The sequence below is a fragment of the Alosa alosa genome, chromosome 8 (genome assembly GCF_017589495.1).
Source record: "Alosa alosa isolate M-15738 ecotype Scorff River chromosome 8, AALO_Geno_1.1, whole genome shotgun sequence".
NCBI lineage: Eukaryota > Metazoa > Chordata > Actinopteri > Clupeiformes > Clupeidae > Alosa > Alosa alosa.
In genome coordinates this window covers 35474071-35492379 of record NC_063196.1, presented here as the reverse complement: position 1 = coordinate 35492379, position 18309 = coordinate 35474071, and the positions used below count along the sequence as shown (strand labels likewise).

General features: G+C 46.5%; 1 protein-coding gene and 1 long non-coding RNA gene across 5 annotated transcripts; both read left to right on the top strand.

Annotated features, from left to right (window-relative positions):
* Positions 1-802: 802 nt before the first annotated feature.
* fdft1 (farnesyl-diphosphate farnesyltransferase 1) lies at positions 803-16382 on the top strand. 4 transcript variants are annotated; one of them, XM_048250154.1, is made up of 8 exons: positions 803-1067; positions 3537-3634; positions 5568-5751; positions 6370-6498; positions 6919-7110; positions 12698-12874; positions 14687-14839; positions 15454-16382. In XM_048250154.1, the coding sequence occupies exons 1-8, from the start codon at positions 969-971 to the stop codon at positions 15682-15684; spliced, it is 1263 nt and encodes a 420-aa protein (XP_048106111.1). In that variant the 5' UTR covers positions 803-968; the 3' UTR covers positions 15685-16382. The 4 variants fall into 4 exon arrangements, with proteins under 4 accessions (XP_048106111.1, XP_048106112.1, XP_048106113.1 ...); XM_048250155.1 differs by lacking the exon at positions 803-1067 and adding an exon at positions 2907-2962; XM_048250156.1 differs by lacking the exon at positions 803-1067 and adding an exon at positions 3282-3444.
* A 539-nt stretch (positions 16383-16921) lies between these two features.
* LOC125299413 lies at positions 16922-18081 on the top strand. Its single transcript, XR_007194354.1, has 2 exons — positions 16922-17222; positions 17261-18081. It is a non-coding gene; the product is annotated as an uncharacterized LOC125299413 (long non-coding RNA).
* Positions 18082-18309: the final 228 nt, after the last annotated feature.

The following is an 18309-nucleotide window of genomic DNA, read 5'->3' as shown; positions in this document are numbered from 1 at the left end:
CGGGTTAATCGGGGAAGTTACGCCACACGTGATCAAGTTACTCTCGGTTATCCAGATAAGCCAGTAACCCGCTTTGTAGTACAGGCCCCAGTCTGACCAGCGGAGACAGAGCCCTAGTAAATAGTTAGTAGACCAGTCTGAGCCTTTGACTAGCGGAGACCCCTGTTAGTAAATCTAGTTAGACTAGCGGAGACCCCTGTTAGTAAATCTAGTTAGTAGACTAGCGGAGACCCCTGGCTAGTAGAGTCTGCTTAGCAGTGACAGACAGCTGACAGATTAGGATTTATGGCCAGCCCTCTACAAGAAGGCTAGACTAGACTCCACAGCCAAAGCCTGAAACTCTGACAGCCAGGCCAAGGACTGAATAAAATAGCCAGAGCTTTAGAGCCTTAAAATCACATTTACATTAGCATATGGCTAATTTACAGCCTACTTTATGTTTAGGCTATGTGTGTGTGTGTGTGTGTGTGTGTGTGTGTGTGTGTGTGTGTGTGTGTGTTTTGGCCGGTTTTACCATTTGTGGCTTGAAACCTTTATACTGTATGATGACTGTAGCCTATCTGAGCACCTATGTGTCCAGGTAACCCAGTAAACTAGACCTCTCTTCTCAGCCGAGGCAGCCAGGGACATATCGGTACCACCAGCGGACCTAATCCGTTTCTCTTCAGCCAATCAGAGAGCGCAGCAGCTCTTAATACCTCCCACTCCGCGCGGGGCGGGGCATCACACCAGAGGCGCCAGTCACTCACTGGTGACTCGACTCTAAGCCCATAACCCACGAGCCAATCAGAAAGGTGAGTCGATCTGACGATTTCGTGTGATTGAAAGGATTGTGTGACTCGGTGGGTTGTTTATTGGCGACACGCGCCGCTTGGATGAAGAAACTACAGGTGAGGCTCGAGCGTCACCGATCTGACCCGGCGAAGGAGCGCGTCTAACATCTGACCGAGCAGCATTGTAGAGCAAAGATGGACATCCTCAAGTCACTGGGACACCCCGAGGAAATATTCAACCTCTTCAAGTTTAAAATGGGCGGCTGTCGAACTGTCATGCCGAAACTGGACTACGTGAGTATTGTTGATAAATAAATGTAGCCTGCCTCCGTGCTGTGTTCTGACTGTTGGATGAAGATTAGATAGTCAATATCGTTGCACCGTGAACGTCTGTGTGGCCATTGTATCTGCGTCGGAAATAATGTCGCGCATGTTAGGCTACTTCAGATGTCGCTTCGTGCTGTAAAATGAGTTGACAGAGTAAACATGCAAACCAGCGGCTGTATGACGGAACGACTCGTGTGTGTCCGATAGCCTACCAGGACCATTTAGATGAGTAACCTACTAACGACTGATAAAGCGACGGCGATGTTGGAAAGCGTATAGGCCTACTACTGACCTAATGGTGCAGCTTTGCGTTACATAACACGATTGAGTGGGTTCACCCGGTAAATGATGCTCCGCGCGCGGTTGATGATGTGTAGGCAAGGCTAGGCTACTTAATCCCGCACGAATCAAATTAACTCCAATATCACCGACACTTGGCCTGCATGTCATAGCCTATCTGTGTGTCCTGCTGTAGCCTAATGTGTGTGTGTGTGTGTGTGTGTGAAAGAAATACCTTGTAGCGCATCATGGATCTCACGGCGGAAGTGTGCCTTTAACTTACGGTGGCTACTTTCAGAATTCTGCTTCCTTGTTTCTATAGTTAGGTGTGCTTGTTTCATGAACGCGTTTGAAAAGAGCGCATTCACTCAGAGCCGTATACAGATATCTTTATACGGCTCTGCATTCACTCGCTGAGCTCAGGGAGACTGATGCACTCGTTATTAGAATCAAGCCGTTTCCAGCAGGTCGTAACTTGTGTCTAGTCAGTGTCGACCGCGAGAGGGCGCCATCTGCTTAGTTTACACCGAGCCGTAAAGACAGGCCCGTATGGCCCCGAGTTTGTGGAGTTTACATTGCAATACCGTTTTGCTTCTCACCAGCCTAACTGTAAGGGCTACTTAATCTTTTCTCGGGTTGAGGTTGTCCTGATAGCAGTGATAGTTAAGGCCTTAACCATCTTTGCTGATAATCACTGTTTGGTCGGCCTCCTCCCACTAACCATGGGCTTGGATAGGAAATGTCATGTTTTATGCTACTACAGCAGGTCTTTATTGTAGCTAAAAGGGAACGTTTTGCTTTGAGTCGCTACCATGAACCGCCAGAACATTATTTATATCCGTAATATACAACACATGGGCTCTGTCCTAACCGTAGACTGTTTGTAACACAGAAGTTGTTCTGCGTAGTTCCGTAAACTTGACACAAGTTGAAGTCAAGTGCCCTCCCCTTCCATAGACAGTAAAAGAAATGGACGAACAGACTCCGTCGTTTTCAATGGGAGGGTACCGAGTCATTTTTCAGTTGGTCCCCCCAGTACTGCACAGACTCGCACTTCACTTCGTGACGTTAGCCATCGAACTGAATCTTGTAACTCATATGATAGATACACAGAAATTCTTCTCACACTTCCTTCGCCTTCAAAGTTAAACATTTATTTATGTATTATTATTAATATCATCCTCACAAGTAATATCAAGTCGTGTTAATGTTGAAACTACCACACATGATCATCTTCAAAAACAGTCATGGTAAAACAAAACAAAAAAGTTATAGCCTTGAGGCTAATCTTCTTTCCACTTTTCTGACCTACGGTCAATCCATCGAAAACCTCTGAAATGATCATCGTTAGACTACCTAACGGTAAAACTACTGTTTTTCATGAGGTTTACTTGCCTCTATGCTTTACCTTAACATACAATAGCATTGTAGCCTAGGCTACATAGCTTTGTTCACGAGTTTCCGTGCTGGCTGGACTACGCTTCTTATCCAAACAATACGGTTATCTCCCTTCAGTGCGTTAGCTTCTCTTCAACCGGACATGCTAAAGAGTCTTCTTACGGGAACCTAACGTTACGTACGAGGTAATCGAGTCTTGTTTTGCCTTTTATTGTTTATGTAGATAACACAGAAGCTAAAATATCGGCACATGATACATGTTATATTAAGTTATGGGAGTTCAAAAAAATCCTAAATGAATGGGCGTTCTATGGGGTTAGCAGAGAGTTGATAACCACCGCTACATCTATACTTCTACTTCCGGGAATTCGCCTGCCCCCTTGTCCCCTTCCCCCTGGCTTGGCAGCTAGTTTGACTGGCGTGCGACGCCCACCAACAACGCTGCACGTTTCTCTCCTGCACACTGCGTACAGCGACTTTTTCATCAGTAAAAAAACGACTGGCCACTGGTCTGAGTGGCCGTTGCTTTGTCCTCGCCCCATGGCTGGAGCGTGCTGCAAATGTTCCACGTCTCTGTCGGTGTTCAAACGCTCTCTGTCCGTCACCTCACGGGGGTCCGGTCCTGCCTCGCGACCGATCCATACGTGGGGAAGGCTGGGCGAGAGAGGTGTGCACGAGGGGTGTCTGGCGGCTCGTCCCTCCGCACTGAAAGCGGCTAGCTCTTACCGACACCCTGTGTTTCTCTACTTCTCCTGTCAGGAATCCATGAGCGAGAGCTTGCGGACATGCTACGTCTACCTCAATCAGACCAGCCGAAGTTTCGCAGCCGTCATCCAAGCGCTGGACGGAGAGTTAAGGTAAGACAAATAGCCAGCTAGCCGATTTTAGCAACCCCACTCTCTCTTTCCCACGAACACAACCTGCTTCTCGCGCAACAAAGCATGCATGCACGGGGCGTGTCCTACAACATGTAAACAACTGAACATGACGTTGTAAAACTGCGCATGACCTTGGCCTACATAATAACTCCAAATTCAGCACAGTAGTCAAATGTAACATTAGCCTATATTCATAAAACCGCTGCCTGTCACTTGTCAGTAGGTTAGCAGTGGTTCTGCGATGGACTTCGTGACCGGCACTCTAACAACACAGATGCCCTCCGTTCTAATTTAAGCCCCCTCCAGTTCTGCTTACTTGAGTATCAGGGCCGTTTTGTAACACATAGCTTGACTTGACCTCGGAAAGGTCGCAGGGCTCCACAGAGTTTTGACAGCGTAAGGCATGACTAGCGGACAGGGCTAGCGGACAGGACTAGCGGGCAGGACTAGATGGCAGGGCTAGCGGGCAGGCTTTGGTAATGTGGGCTGCACACTCCAAGTATTTCTCCCTGCAGTGAGAAGACCAGACATTACGCAATGCTATTGCTTTCTCGTACTTACTGTTTGCCAATGAGGAACAGTGCACTGGTCCACTAGCCCTGTCCACTAGTCCTGCCCGCTAATCCTGCCATCTAGTCCACTGGCCCACTAGTCATGCCCTCTAGTCCACTGGTCCACTAGTCCTGCCCTCTAGTCCACTAGTCCTGCCCTCTAGTCCACTAGTCCTGCCCTCTAGTCCAGTGTTTCTCAAAGTGTGGTCCGGGGACCACTGGTGGTCCGCAAGCTATCCCAAGTGGTCCGCGAGTAGACGTGGTAAAATATAATATAGACGAGTTGTTTGCAATATTGAACCAACTTGTATGTAAATCCAAACATTTCTGCAACACTGTCTATGTAAGCTATGCTAGTTTAAATCATATGAATCCTTTGAAACAATAAGCAAGGTGCAAAGACTATAAGCAAGGTGGTTCAGTGAGTAGGCCTGTTGTATAATACTGTTGAAGTAGGTCTACTGTTTTGTTTTTTTTTTGCTAGGTGGTCAGTGACTTTTTTTTTTTTATTGGTTAAGTGGTCCTTGGTCTGAAAAAGTTTGAGAAACACTGCTCTAGTCCGCTAGTCGGGGCCGTTATTTAGCTTTGCAGCTGGGATGTCCAGCTTCGTCTGTGACTGCGGTCAGCTGACGGTGTGACCGACCGTAGGAGCTGTTGAGGGAAGATGACGGGCCTGGCCTGCTACACACACACACACACACACACACACACACACACACAGGCCTGGCCTGAGCCAGCCACTCTGATGACCACATGTGAGCACCATGACCGCTCATAAGTTCTTCTGTCCCTGGGCGGCATGTGGCACCCCATACATGGTCCGCCCCCCCCATGCCATGGGTCCAAGTCTGGGTGACCCCCCCCCATGTTAAAACGGTCTCTCCATTTTCATCCCAAACTCTTAAACTCTGCCCCCCCAACGTTAAAACTCTTAGGGGCCGTTTATACGAGAACGATTGCGAAGGAAGACGACAAAATATTTGATCATAAGTGCCTTTCGTTTCCACGGCGACCCCGCCATCGGGGCTTGAAGACGCACAAATCTGAAGACTCCTTCCAGAGTGTAGAGTTTTGAAGACCCAACCTGGTTAGCGCCTCCGTCTAAACGGCTAAACCAAAGATCCTTGATTACCTCTCTGGCTAAACTGTCAAATTAGAATGTCTGCTGCGTGGCGTGCCGGGGTTCTATCACACCACCACCCAGCGGTCTGGAATGCATCTCCAATCGAATATCACACACTCTTGCGTCTTCATATAAACAAAGATTTCCCCCAGAGAATGCTCGTCTAAACGCGAATACTGCGTCTTCTCTTTTCATCGTCACTGTATAAATGTAGCCTTAAACTCTGCCCCCCCCTCAGGCATGCGGTGTGCATCTTCTACCTGGTGCTGCGCGCTCTGGACACGGTGGAGGACGACATGAGCATTCCGCTGGAGCGCAAGGTTCCCATGCTCACGGGCTTCCACAGCTTCCTGTACCAGCCTGACTGGAGCTTCAGCGACAGCCAGGAGAAGGACCGCCAGGTGCTGCAGGACTTCCCCACGGTGAGCTGTGTGTGTGTGTGTGTGTGTATGTGTACCTGTGTGTGTGTGTGTACCTGTGTGTGTGTACCTGTGTGTGTGTGTGTGAGCGTGTGTGTACCTGTGTGTGAGCGTGTGTGTGTGAGCGTGTGTGTACCTGTGTGTGTGTGTGTGTGTGTGTGTGAGCGTGTGTGTGTGAACGTGTGTGTGTGTGTGTACACATCTCGGTGGATTACCAGAATATCTGTGTGTGCGTGTGTGTGTGAGCGTGACAAGATGCGGTTGCTCACCTGTCCATCATCGTAAACCCTGATTTGATTGGTCTGCCAGATTTGGGGCGAGCATAGTTACTCCACAACGGAACAATGCCAGACCGAACTTCCCGACCTCAAATGTTGTGGGCGGGACTAATTCATTTCATTTCTTTTCTGGCCAATGTCCGGCAATTACTGGACAACAGAAACCCTGATCTGTGTGTGAGAGCGTTTGTGAGTGAGTGAGTGAGTGAGTGAGTGAGTGAGGTGAGTGAGTGAGGTGAGTGAGTGAGTGTACACATCTCGGTGGATTACCAGAATATCTGTGTGTGTATGTAGATCTCGGTGGATTACCAGAATATCTGTGTGTGTGTGTGTGTGTGTGTAGATCTCGGTGGAGTTCCGTAACCTGGGGCAGGAGTACCAGGATGTGATCGTGGACATCTGCCACCGCATGGGTGTGGGGATGGCCGAGTTTCTAGAGAAGAAAGTAGGATCCATGGCAGAGTGGGATAGGGTGAGACACACACACACACACACACACACACACACACACACACACACACACACTGAGGTGTGCTCTGTTCTGTGTGCAGTACTGAAGTTAAGAGGGCAGCCGTGGCCTACTGGTTAGGGCTTCGGACTTGTAACCGGAGGGTTGCCGGTTCGAACCCAGACCAGTAGGCACGGCTGAAGTGCCCTTAAGCAAGGCACCTAACCCCACACTTACTTATTCTGTCACTACATAGCTGGCCTGGTGAGTTTGTAGTGTGTGTGTGTGTGTGTGTGTGTGTGTGCAGTACTGTCACTACGTAGCTGGCCTGGTGAGTTTGTAATGTGTGTGTGTGTGTGTGTGTGTGCAGTACTGTCACTACGTGGCTGGCCTGGTGGGCGTGGGCTTGTAATGTGTTTGTAATGTGTGTGTGTGTGTGCGCAGTACTGTCACTACGTGGCTGGCCTGGTGGGCGTGGGCTTGTCTCGGCTCTTCTCGGCGTCGCGGCTGGAGGATGCGGAGGTGGGCGGGGACTCTGAGCTGGCCAACTCCATGGGGCTGTTCCTGCAGAAGACCAACATCATTAGGGACTATCTGGAGGATACACGCGAGGGCCGCGCCTTCTGGCCAGAGGAGGTGTGTGTGTGTGTGTGTGTGTGTGTGTGTGTGTGTGTGTGTGTGTGTGTGTGTGTGTGTGTGTGTGTGTGTGTGGGTATGCGTGTGTGTGTGTGTAAGCAAAGTCCTTTTAGGCAAGTCCCTCCACTCGGCGGCCATATACCAACGTTTTATGGGCACTCATCGGGCACAGTCTTTGGGTCGAACTGCGCGTGCGCAAGGCTTCACGACACCAATCTTGCTCCAGCAGCGAGATCACAACACATGATTGGCACGATGTCTTCACAACACACCATATGATTGGCTCAATGTATTCACATGTCGACGGTTTGCCAAGGAAGGGGTGGGATATGTGTAGACAACGGCCATATTGGCGTGACAAACTAGCCCCATGCATTTCTATGGAGTATTTTTTGAGTGTCTCCTCATTAGAAAGTCTCTGGTGTGTGTGTGTGTGTGTGTGTGTGTGTGTGTGTGTGTGTGTGTTCGTGTTCAAGTCAGAGTCATTAAAAAAAATAAGTCCACCACTCATCCGAGTCAAGTCCGAGTTGAGTCACTATTGATCCACGTTGAGTCCGAGTCGAGTCACTATTGATCAAGTCGAGTCCAAGTCCAGCACTAAAGTAAGCAGAGCCTACATGTCGTTCATTTTTTCCCATTGCAGATGAAATCCTTAAAAGCAAAACGGACAATCTTCTGTCTCCAAGCAGGGGTGCCATCACTTGTGTGAAAGTAGTATTGCCAGATTTCTTGCCAAACCATACCATAGCCCACCATAGCCTATAGGCCTACTCATAATAAATGTAATCAAAATCAAGCAATCCACATCCCAATCACACAGGCCATTAAGTCACATTATGCTGTTACTGACTGCTGACAATTGTACTCTGTAGGCAGTGTTGTAGAAGTTCATACTTCACAAGAGCTAGATGGATGTTGGAGTAGGCCTATTTTGTAAGAGGTATTGTGGATCATAAAAAAAGGGGCTTCTCCCCTGCATTTTTTTTTTTTAAATTCTGGCTGTTAAATAGCCTACACAATTTTAGCGCAGTTTGGGAGGGACAGAAATACCTAACAGAGCAGGGCCCATCTTGGCTTCTTTCTGACTCCGGTGACGTGAACATTGGTTACCTGCAACTCACTGCAATCACTTCACTGACACTATGGAGACATATTTCACGTCAACAATGGAGATGAAAACTAGCTTTCGGTTAACGGAGATACAGATCATCTCCCCAATTCATTTCTTTGCGCAACAGGCCACATTCTACGTTCATTTCAGCGAGATGAGTGCAATAAAAAAAACAATTAAGCTGCCATAAGCTACTATTTTCTACGATATTCACCTGTTAGAACTAAAACAAGTTGCTATTTCCTTTTTTTCGTGCAGTGGATTAGACTATCAAATTACTCATTTGAACAGTAACAGTAATCCACTTCATTCGTGGTTTTAAATATAGTTGTTTCTGGCCTTCCCCAGAGGTTCAGTTTGTCAGTTTCACTTGCGCAGACATGTAGGCCTACATTGGCATGCTACATGGACACTCCAGGCTACAATTTAATGTTATATGCTTCTATATTTTATGACCCCACCATTAAGAAGTATGCTATAACTTGATCGGGGAAGCTTTTAGTTTATTTTTCTTTCGATCCGATAATAGCCTGCTGCAAATTAACAGACAGAAGCGCGGCAGGGCACGCCCCAAATGAAAATGAGTGAATGGAACCTCGCTTATCGCGTCAGTCAGGAAAACCACTGTTCACCAAGTCACGATGATCAGCTATCCAGCAGCAGTGTGTGATGTTTAGCCTAGGCTGAGTGTAATCTTAGGTAATGTCATGTCATGTATGAGAACTAATATTGCCTGGCAATACTACATTGACATGGCGGTGGCCATGTCTCCAGGCATTTTGGTGTTAAAGTTAACGTTAGTTTGCTTTGCATGTGAACATGACATGACGTGACGTGTATGACACAAAGCAGTAACATTCCCTTGCACTAAAATTAGAATTGGAAATAATTTAGATATTAAAATCATACACCAAATTATAGCCTAATGACATACTACAATTATTGCCTTATGATGTATTACAAAAAGAAGTCGAGTCCTCGACGAGTCATCGCGAGTCCGAATGCATGAGTCCGAGTCCAAGTTCGAGTCATTAAGTGCTCAAGTCCAAGTCAAGTCACGAGTCTCTAAATTTAGCTAATGACTCGGACTCGAGTACCAGAACACCGGTGCATGCAGGAGTGTGTGTGTGTGAGAGCGTGTGTGTGTGTGTGTGTGTGTGTGTGTACATGCAGGAGCCTCTCTGTCCCTCTGAGGTCACTTTCATATGCTGCTGGACTGTCGGGCTGCAAAGGCAATGGAAGTGCATTACCTGGGCTGTCCACCTGGGGGCCAGGCAGGTCCACTCAGGCAGGCAGGTCCACTCAGAGGCACATTTAGATGTGATGCATGAGACAGCTGGGATTGTGATCCATTGCTTAAACACCCCTACCTGTGTGTGTGTGTCTGCGTGCGTGTGAATAGTTGACATCTTTGTGTTTGTGTGTGTGTGTGTGTGTGTGTGTGTGTAAGCACTTGTTTGTGCACTGCGTGTGTGTAGTTGACATGTTTGTGTCTGTGTTAGACGTTAGGTTGCACTGATATGGAATTTTAGAGCCAATAACTATAAGCGATATTTATTGGTTCGTTGTGGCCGTACCGATATGATAACCGATAATATTACTCTTGAAAAAAGATTGGGAAAAGTGAATCGGGGACAGCGTTTAATAAGCATCATTTAAATGCAGTAATTTTACCTACCATCAATGATGGACAGAACTCATAATAGTCCTCAGTGGTACAGCAGTCAACAAAATAGCAGCAATATTCACCCGGACGTCACTGAGTTGTGAGTGAGTGGCCAGCGACAGTGTGTGAATCGTTTTAATATCGATGGAGTCAACGCTCAGCGCAGATAAACGGCTAAAAGCTATAGCGACCAAATCAGAGTTCGGGAGGGAAACTTGTGTTTAGTTGCAACTCCTCAGACTGTCTCTTGTGTCCGTCTATTCTGTTGTACACAACCTGCAGAAATTATGGTTTTAATAACTTACAGTATAATGATGACCTGTGTGAAACTGAAGCAGGAATAGTTAGCATATTTCTCAGTAATAATACCAAACCCAAGCGAACGAAATGCAAATATAAAATATATAAATCTACTCGTCCCCCCGAAGAGGATTTTGAGCTGCATAGGTTCAACACATATCCACAGATGTTGTTAGTGTGGTGAATAACAGACAAGCTCAAGTAGGTCAGTGTAGCCAGGCGGGCCTTACATACGCCTAAATTGTAAAAAAAAAAATATCGGCGCAAATTATCAGCCGGAATTCTGTTATCGGAACGATAATGATATCTTAATTTTTCACTTATCGGCCAATAATATATCGGCCGATTATATATAGATATATATATCGATATATATTGTGTGTGTAGATGCAGTTGTTGACTAATCTGTGGCGGGCCGCCCAAAACATTAACAACTGTTGACGGACTGTTGTTGCCACATAAGCATAGAAGACGACGGGCAGACGACAGACATATTGCTATTAAATCTGCAACGTGACCATGTTGCGCAACATAGTACATTGGGGAGACTACGTAACAACGTGACCATGTTGCGCAACATAGTACATTGGGGAGACTACGTAACAACGTGACCATGTTGCGCAACATAGTACATTGGGGAGACTACGTAACAACGTGACCATGTTGCGCACATTTGTTCTAAACTGCTGCATTCAATCTGTGCTAAGGTCTTATCACAACATAGTTTAGTCTCCCCAATGTACTAAGTTAAGTTATACAATCAAGCCATATCTCTGAGCAAACATTAGAATACTAGAATACTGTTTAGCTTAGCATGTTTAGTTACAGCTGCTTGTCAATTTCGACAAGGCTACTCATGCAGGGCTCTATTCATTTTATTGACACACTTTTTTGTTCATTTTGTTTTGTATTCATTTTATTGACACGTTTTGTTATTTGCTATGGTGTGTGTAGTTGATGTGTGTGTGTGTGTGTGTGTGTGTGTAACCTCTTGTTATTTGCTATGGTGTGTAGTTGATATGTGTGTGTGTGTGTGCATGTGTGTGTGTGTGTGTGTGCGTGTGTGTAAGCGGTTGTTATTTACTCTGGTGTGTGTGCACATGTGTGTGCGCGTGTGTGTGTGTGTGTGTAAGCGGTTGTTATTTACTCTGATGTGTGTAGTTGACGTGTGTGTGTTAGGGATCGACCGATATGTTTTTTTCAGGGCCGATACCGATATCAATTATTACCAAAACAGGAGGCCGATAACCGATATGTAAAACCGAAATGTCAGTTGTCAAAAAGGGGGTTAGATAGCCTAGTAAAGGCAATATGCTGCAAAAATGTAATTCAAAAGCATTTAATTATGCAAATTTTTCTTTCTTCTTTTGATACACAATTGTCTATCAACTTGCATCACTTGCAAGTGTAAATCCTGTGTATCATGTTAATCCAAGAGCTGAGTGATTATTAGCAATTATTTTCATAGAGTATAGGCCTGCACAATGGGCTATGTGCTTGTTAAGGGACCTGTCACAAAGAGGATGCTTTGCCATCGTGTGTGTGAGTGCACGAGAGGGAGAGGGAGAGGGAGAGGAAGAGGTGCATGCGTGATGGCAAGTGTTACGGTTGAATAGTTTAACAAAACAGTTTTAAAATAGTTCTTAGGCTATTTAAGCATGCAATTTGTGTCCATATGCTATAAGCTACACTTCTGTGAGCCTAAAAGGCACGTTAATAGCCAGCTCAGGACGCAATTTAGTTCAGGTCTGATTAAATCACGGCTGGCCCTGGGTTCATGTAGTCTTTTCTGACAGTCCGTTTCAAAAGGAGCAATTAGACTTTTGGCGTTAAGCTATCGCATAATTTAGGACTTGTCTGTACTATGTCCGCCGAGGTGTCCCGTTATTCACAATTAACGAGCGAGGCGGAAGCAGAGAACTCCCGACGTGCAGCACCCGAGTTTGTGGGATAACTAGTAAACAGCATCAGTAACGTGCATCAATCGGGAATTCGCTAAATGAAGAAAGTGGGTGCTTTAGGCTACTTATTGATCCGGATCAAAGAGATAATAGCTTACAACGTGGTGTTTTTGTAACTTCAGTGTAGATGATTGTGATTCATTGCAACTTCAGCAATGTAGGCTACCTTACTTACCTTCAAAAAATAGCTCTGTACAGCTGAAGCCCAGTCTACAGTCTGCCTCAGTGAGAATCCTAAACTTTGTCTGTGTTCAGTCTTCGATCCTGATTGGCTGCATTCGTGCCAACTAACAAATCAGACGGTGTAGTGGGCGGGACAATGCTCTTGACCACAGAGTAGCAAAAGCAGGGAGTGAGAGACTCTTCACAGACAAAGTTTATCCATTTCAATATCGGCTTATCGGTGGAAAAAATGACGATACCGAAATGCTAAATATCAGCCCTAATAATTGGCCAGGCCGATAATTGGTCGACCCCTTGTGTGTGTGTGTGTGTGTGTGTGTGTAAGTGTAAGCTCTTGTTATTTACTCTGATGTGCGACCCCTGCAGGCCTGGAGTAAGTTTGCGTCTCGTCTGGAGGACTTTGCTGAGCCGCATCAGCTGACCGCTGGGCTGGGCTGCCTCAACATGCTGGTGACCGACGCACTGCGCCACGTCCCCGACGTCATCAGCTACCTGGAACGCCTCCGCAACCAGTCCGTCTTCAACTTCTGTGCCATCCCACAGGTCAGCACACACACACACACACGCCTCCGCAACCAGTCCGTCTTCAACTTATGCGCCATCCCACAGATAGATTTAGTTTATTTAGTATAATTTGTATTTTAGTATATTTAGTATATTCTTTATCTTCTACTGTCCTTATGTCCTTATTGCTTCACTTAAGGGAAGAGGAGAGATAGACTTCTCTGCATAGTCTGTCTGCCTCTTCACCCCCTCCATGTTTGGATACTGTCTGTCCACTAGCCACTTTTTACCTCTGTCTTTCTGCCTCACTGTTTGCGTGCTATATTAGCACATTAGCACATATGCATAACCCCCCCCCTCCATGCCACAGCCGAACTGTGGCCACACTTATACCTTTTCTTAAAATAGTTATATATATATAGATATATAGATATATAGATATATTGACTTTATTCTTGCACTGTTGGACTTACTCATTTGCACTACCACCATGACACTCATTCACACAGAGCACCTTAGAGCACCTTACCATACCTTACTATGCACAGAGAATCACAGGCTCAGTCCCTGCCTCAGTCATTGCAAGCGCCTCTGATTTATTAATCACTACTATGTGGATACTGTTTTTAGAATTGATTTAGATTAAGTGTTAGTATAATTTGTATTTTTGTAATTTGTATTTTAGTATATTTTTATATATTGTATTAAGTGTTAGTATAATTTGTATTTTAGTATATTTAGTATATTCTTTATCTTCTACTGTCCTTACTGCTTAGTTGTGTTTTATATTATATACTTTTAATTACTTTTTCTGCTGTTAGTGAATGTGTGTGTGTTGTCTGTAAGCTACTGAGACCTTGAATTTCCCCTGGGGATCAATAAAGTATCTATCTATCTATCTATCTATCACCTCACATACATACAGCACACTGCTTGCTACAGTAAGCCTCCTCTACTTGCTGCACACTGCCCCCCCCCCTCCCTACATACACAGCACATTGTCTTCAGGATCTTCTCCAACACACATCCTCTACATACTTACAGCACACTGCCCCCACCTACCCACACACACACTACACACACACACACACACAGTCACTGCTCCACTCCTCCCACCACACACACATCTTCACTGTCATCACTCACATACATCATACATACAGTACTCTGCTTGCAATAGTATCCCCTTCACCATACTTACAGCACATTGCCTCCCCAGTACACAGCACATTGTCTCATGAGGAAGCTTCTCCAACACACATATTGCACACTGCCCTCTCCCCCACATACACAGCACACTATCCCATCTCCTGTCATCCCCCAACACACACACACCAAGACCCTGGCAGTTGGGTTGGCCCCCTTGAGCCGTTGGATCTGCCCAAGGGTTTCTATTTCCTTGGTGGGGGTTTTCCTTGCCCCTGTTGCTCTTGGGTAATCCTTGTTGGTGCCCCCACCCAATCCCAATCCTCCCCCCACCTTTCTTATGCAGCCCTTGCCACTTAATCTACTAAACCCCTCTTCTACTGCACTTTTTTTTACCCCCATTAATGCACAAATAGGCTGACACCAGACATAATTTCACTGCATTTCTTACTTCCAGTAACTATATGCATGTGACAATAAACGTCCTTGTATCCATCCATCCATCCATCCATCCATCCTGATACACACACACACATCCTGATCCACACACACACACACACACACACACACACACATCCTGATCCACACACACACACACACACACACACACACACACACATCCTGATCCACACACACACACACACATCGTGTCCTGGGGCCCTTGACTCTGTTCTCTCTTGACGCTGCTGTCCCCTTCCTGTCCAGGTGATGGCGATAGCGACGCTGTCTGCGTGCTACAACAACCCCATGGTGTTCCAGGGAGTGGTGAAGATCCGCAAGGGCCAGGCAGTCACGCTCATGATGCAGGCCACCAACATGGGGGCAGTGAAGGGCATCATCGCCCAGTACAGTCAGGAGGTCAGCACACACACACACACACACACACACACACATACATACAGTTATACACAAACAAACAGATATATACACACACACACACACACACACACATACAGATATACACACACACACACACACACACACACATACAGTTATACACAAACAAACAGATATATACACACACACACACACATACAGATATATATATATATATATATATATATATATATATATATATATATATATACACACATACAGATATACACACATACAGTTATACACACACATATACACACACACACACACACACACACACACACACGCATACAGATATACAGTCATGCACACACACAGTTATACACACACACACATATACACACATACAGTTATACACACACACATACAGATATACAGTCATGCACACACACAGTTATACACACACACACACAACACACACACACAAACACACATACAGATATATACACATACAGTTATACACACACACAGATATACAGTCATGCACAAACACACATACAGATATACACACATACAGTTATACACACATACACACACATGCAAGCACGCACACACACACTTTGCGTTGGCCTCATGCTGTGTCCTCTCTCCCCCAGATGCTGCAGAAGGTGTGTGTGTCAGACCCGTCTTGCGAGCGCACTCTGCACGTGCTCAGTGTGATCCGTGAGCGCACGCTGTGTGAGGACTCGTTGGCGTCGCGTGCGCCTCACCTGTCCCCCGTCTACCTGTCAGCCGCCATGCTGCTGGCCGCTCTCAGCTGGCAGTACCTGAGCGCCACGGCAACCGCATCCGCCCCCCCCGGCTCCACCGACATGCAGGGCCACTGAGCATGCCCAGACCTCGTCACCACCCAGCTCTACTGAGCATGCCCAGACCTCATCACTACCCACCGGCTCTACTGAGCATGCCCAGACCTCGTCACCACCCAGCTCTACTGGGCATGCCCAGACCTCATCACCACCCCCCGGCTCCACTTGGCATGCCCAGACCTTATCACCAGACCAACATGCAGGGCCACTGAGCCCCCTCCCCCCACTGGACCGGAGACCAGTGACTACCAAGAGTCGTAGTTACTTACTACAGGGTGTGTGTGTATGTGTATGAGCAAGTGTGTGTGTGTGGAAGTGCATATATGTTTGTGTATGGGAGAGTCTGTCTGTGTGTCTTTATGAGAGAGACAGAGAGAGTGTGTGTGTATGTGTCTTGGTCAGTCACTGGAGTCTGTCTGGTTGGATTGAGTTTGAAACGTGCTGGATGTGTTCCAGTAGACACTAGTTCTCCTCACATTGTTTGTTTGTTTGTTTGTTTGTTTGTTTGTTTACAGTTTTAAGTAAATAATGAAGCATTTGCTCTGAGATTTCTACTGTCTAATGCCAGGACTAGGTCTCCTCTAATCAATGGGTCCGGATATGAGTGTGTGTGTGTGTGTGAGATGGGTCTGGATCTGGATCTGCGAATGTGTGTGTGTGATCGATCTGTGAATGTGTGTGTGTGTGATGGATCTGGATCTGTGTGTGTGTGTTTGTGTGTGTGATGGATCTGGATCTGTGTGTGTGTTGTGTGATGGATCTGGATCTGTGTTTGTGTGATGGATCTGTGTGTGTGTGTGTGTGTGTGTGTGTGTGTGTGTGTGTGATGGATCTGTGTGTGTGTGTGTGTGTGTGTGTGATGGATCTGGATCTGTGTGTGTGTGTGTGTGTGTGTGTGATGGATCTGGATCTGTGTGTGTGTGATGGATCTGGATCTGTGTGTGTGTACACGATGGATCTGGATCTGTGTGTGTGTGATGGATCTGTGTGTGTTTGTTTGTGTGTGTGATGGATCTGGATCTCTGTCTGTGTGTGTGTGTGTGTGTGTGTGTGTGTGATGGATCTGTGTGTGTGTGTGTGTGTGATGGATCTGGATCTGTGTGTGTGTGATGGATCTGTGTGTGTGTGTGTGATGGATCTGGATCTGTGTGTGTGTGTGATGGATCTGGATCTGTGTGTGTGTGTGTGTGTGATGGATGGATCTGGATCTGTGTGTGTGTTGTGTGATGGATCTGGATCTGTGTTTGTGTGATGGATCTGTGTGTGTGTGTGTGTGTGTGTGTGATGGATCTGGATCTGTGTGTGTGTGTGTGTGTGTGTGTGTGATGGATCTGGATCTGTGTGTGTGTGTGTGTGTTAATGGTGTTCCTTCCCAGGCGGTACACTGTTTCTGTGTTGGAGTGGCACAGAGATCTGAGTGCACCCTTGATGCCCACCGCCACGTCAGACCACAACGGCATCACTCACATCGCGACCACAAGCTGAAACTGGACATCTGCTACCATAGAAACCGCCATGACTGTTGACCTGTTGGGTCTAGTCCAGGTCAGCCTCAGGTCTGAAGGTCTCACCACTGTGGGATATTCAGCCTCAGGTCTGAAGGTCTCACCGCTGTGGGATATTCAGCCTCAGGTCTGAAGGTCTCACCGCTGTGGGATATTCAGCCTCAGGTCTGAAGGTCTCACTGCTGTGCTGTGGGATATTCAGCCTCAGGTCTGAAGGTCTCACCGCTGTGGGATATTCAGCCTCAGGTCTGAAGGTCTCACTGCTGTGCTGTGGGATATTCAGCCTCAGGTCTGAAGGATGTTCAGAGATGTTCAGTTGATTTCTGGGATTCCTTTCTCTTCCGATCTCATCAGTGAGATGTGATGTTCACTGAGAGCAGGGTTCCTTCCCAAGCATAGAACCAGACTTCACTGAGAGCAGGGTTCCTTCCCAAGCATAGAACCAGACTTCACTGAGAGGAGAGTTCCGTGCTCAAGCATAGAACCAGACTTCACTGAGAGGAGAGTTCCGTGCTCAAGAATAGAACTGGAGTTAATAGAGATCAGTGCGCACTCAAGCAAGAACCAGACTTCATTGGTAGTTCCATGCTCAAACATAGAACCCGAAGTGAACAGAGTTTCATGCTCAAGCATAGAACCAGACTTCAGTGAGAGAGCATCAAGTTCCGTGCTCATGTTTGTTAGTTTGTAATCCTCCTTGTGTTCCTGCTGAGGCTCAGCGCCTAGCCTAGCGTAGCCTAGCCTAGCCTAGCGCTGCTAAGTGTCCTTACGGCTTAGCTTTGCTGTAGGAATCTAGCAGGGACAGTCTTTGTACATAACCAAAGGAAACACTGTAAACATTGCTATGTGATGTGGGAATATGATTTGTACATAATTTGACACCCAATAAAAGCCTACCTGTGGTAATGATCATGTGGAGGGTTTAAATGTGCATACAGACACACACACACACACACACAGAGAGACAGACACAGACACGCACACACACACACACACGCACACACATAGTTAGGTTGATAAGTACCAAAAAGGTATAGAAGTGTACTGTTGGTCTTATTTTGAACTAAGCATACGCATAGCTTACTTTGTGTGTATTGTACTACATTGATTTATACTTGGCTTATACTGATAAGTATAC

Bases quoted from the DNA above. Each gene is read 5' to 3' on its own strand.
- fdft1 (XM_048250153.1), top strand. From the start codon at position 3,318: ATGGCTGGAGCGTGCTGCAAATGTTCCACGTCTCTGTCGGTGTTCAAA. The intron at 5,752-6,369 runs GTGAGCTGTGTG...GTGTGTGTGTAG, and splicing joins TGCTGCAGGACTTCCCCACG to ATCTCGGTGGAGTTCCGTAA. The intron at 6,499-6,918 runs GTGAGACACACA...GTGTGTGCGCAG, and splicing joins CCATGGCAGAGTGGGATAGG to TACTGTCACTACGTGGCTGG.